The following is a 2,503-nucleotide window of genomic DNA, read 5'->3' as shown; positions in this document are numbered from 1 at the left end:
AACTATAACCCTCTCTTTGTACAGTATACAGTAGACACACAAGTATATAAAAGAATACAGACATATATAAATGCAATGCAAATTAATAAAGGTACATCAGTACTCTACAGTATAATATTATAGTGTAATATTTATATAAACAATAATGATAATAATAAAAACAACAACAGGTGTAATGTATATCACCTGTAAAAACAAAAAACTGCACTGAAGAGAAGTCAGATCTTTAAACTTAGATTGCAAAGGAAATTATTGCACTTCCAGCATCAGCTCTGACAGATAATTTAAATTTGCTCTGACAAAACAACCTCCTGAGGTGTTGAGAGATTTCTTTCATTTTCAGTCCATATACAATTGGATTAAAGAGAGGATGATACAAAACCACTTGTAAAGTCATTATGAAACGTGCAGTTTGGGATAAATTAATTTCCACTCGAGTTATAATTATATCATATGAACACAAACATGAGAAGCTGATCAAAACGAGCAGGTGAGGTAAACAGGTCTGTGCAGCTTTTTTCCTGACCTCTCTGCAGCTTCGATAGCATATTATAAATATTTTTGTGTAAGTAAAAAGTATGAAAAGCAAAGGAAGAAATACAGTGTTAAGTAGTATAAAAACACCATATATTAAATATGATATTTTCGGGGTTGCACAGTAAAGCTTGGAAATTGCATTGTTACAAAAAATTCCATTTAAAGTGAAACTGCAGATTTGTGAAGTGTTTATAATTACAGCTGATGGCACAAGCTGACAAGCAGGCAGAAGCCAAGTTAAAACCAGCAAAACTGTGACTGTTGTTTTTCTCATAATAGTATGATATTGCAAAGGTTTAGATATGGACACATACCTGTCATAAGCCATGGATGCCAAGAGAAAGAACTCTGAACCAGTTAAAGAGTAATAAATAAATCCTTGAAAACTGCACTGTGAATGAGTTGTAATCTGCTTCTCAGATAAAAAGTCCATCAAAAGTTTGGGGTAGATATTTGTACTGAACATAACAGAGTTGAACAACAAAGCTGCAATGAAAATATACATAGGCTCATGGAGGCTTTTCTTAATCCTGATGAGGCAAACTATGGTTGAATTACTGCAGAGTATTAGAATATAAGCAGTAAACATGATAGCAAAATACAGAAATTTGTATTTTTCCAATTCAATGTGCCCACCAAAAGTTATATATGTCACATTAAATTCATTATCAATTGCCATGAAGTTAAATGGTTTGTAAGCAGACTGAAATCTAAATGTAAGCAACACACACAATCCAGTGAAAGAAATTTTGTACCACTTGTTTACCCTTTTGCATAACCATCAAGTGTTATATTTGTTAAATTCAGTTCATCATTGACTAATAAAACCAAATGTCTAACATTAGTACATCAGTCAGACTATATTACAGGCAGAAAGAACAAGATGAGATCAGAATTTCATAGAAACACAAGACACCAGGTGTGTCTTCAATGATCCACCGTCATCTTGACATGTGAAAACATGACAGTGAAATGTAGTGGAAGTTAGTGGAAGGACCTTATGAATCATTTTTCTCTCTCTCTGTGGATCTCATTACGTCAAGAGAGTGACTGCAATGTGACCAGTTCCTCCAAGCCCTAGAGGCCCTGACCTGTAGGCCTTATTAATGTTTGTGCAAATGTTGTCTTGAAAATTTTCTTCCTCCAATTCAATTTTTGATATGTTGCTATATATGTTACATTTAAATCAATATTTTGGTTATGACTGAAATAGTACCGTCAGCTGCACAACCAACAAACTCTGCATAATGACTTCATGGAGATCCTTTGTGACTGCAGGATGTGGCAGACAACAGTCTTGGTGTCTAGCTGTAATTTAATAAGTTGAAAAAGGGGGTGCATAACTCAGCTTTGCTGGAAAGGCTGAAGTTAACAATCAGTCAAATAGTTGATACACTCAGTGTACTCAGTTTTTCTGTTAGTCTACCAATGCTCTAAATCTGGTTCATTTCTTTTTTATTTAGATAATTGTAGCTTTCACTCTAATACAGTGGTATTTAGTGGCTTAATGAAAACTTGATGAACAAGATCTGCTGTTACCAGTAGTTTCATTTGTCAGTGATTTTGAGAGCTGAAAATGAAAGTCAGTTTTTGATTTACTTTTGTTTTTAGATTGTTTCCATGTGCAGCTAAAAATCTGATGGTTGGAGTAACAGGATGGAAGGTGGATGTGAAGTTTTATAGTCTCACTTGGGATAAAAAAAAAATACTACTTACTGATACTAGTTGTCCTCATAATTCCTATCACAGCAATAATGGTCTACTCGGTTTCTCTGCAGAGAAATGTGAAAACTTGCTTTTCCATATTCTTTCTCCTTTACTTCCACCTACTCAATCCAACTACTGCCCATGGCTTCCAATTTTTTACGCTTTGCCTCCCCAAAGCATGACATGGACACACAAGTTGCATTAAGTTGCACTAAGCTGCAGTAACAGCAGGGGGAGATTTTTTATTTCAAGCCAACAT

The 2,503-nt window shown here is 34.5% G+C and overlaps 1 protein-coding gene across 1 annotated transcript; it reads right to left on the bottom strand.

Annotated features, from left to right (window-relative positions):
* Window positions 1–232: 232 nt before the first annotated feature.
* Window positions 233–1,126, bottom strand: LOC146690343 (olfactory receptor 6N2-like). The gene has a single exon (XM_085435079.1). It carries the CDS (start codon window positions 1,124–1,126, stop codon window positions 233–235), a length of 894 nt encoding a protein of 297 aa, XP_085291205.1.
* Between the last annotated feature and the right edge of the window lie 1,377 nt (window positions 1,127–2,503).

This window comes from Copadichromis virginalis, linkage group LG16 (assembly GCF_057382275.1).
Source record: "Copadichromis virginalis isolate Kocher_CV1m ecotype Utaka linkage group LG16, C_Virginalis_male_GT1.1, whole genome shotgun sequence".
Taxonomy (NCBI): Eukaryota; Metazoa; Chordata; class Actinopteri; order Cichliformes; family Cichlidae; genus Copadichromis; species Copadichromis virginalis.
The sequence above is the reverse complement of the archived record's forward strand: the minus strand, read 5'-3'. Positions and strand labels throughout refer to the sequence as shown.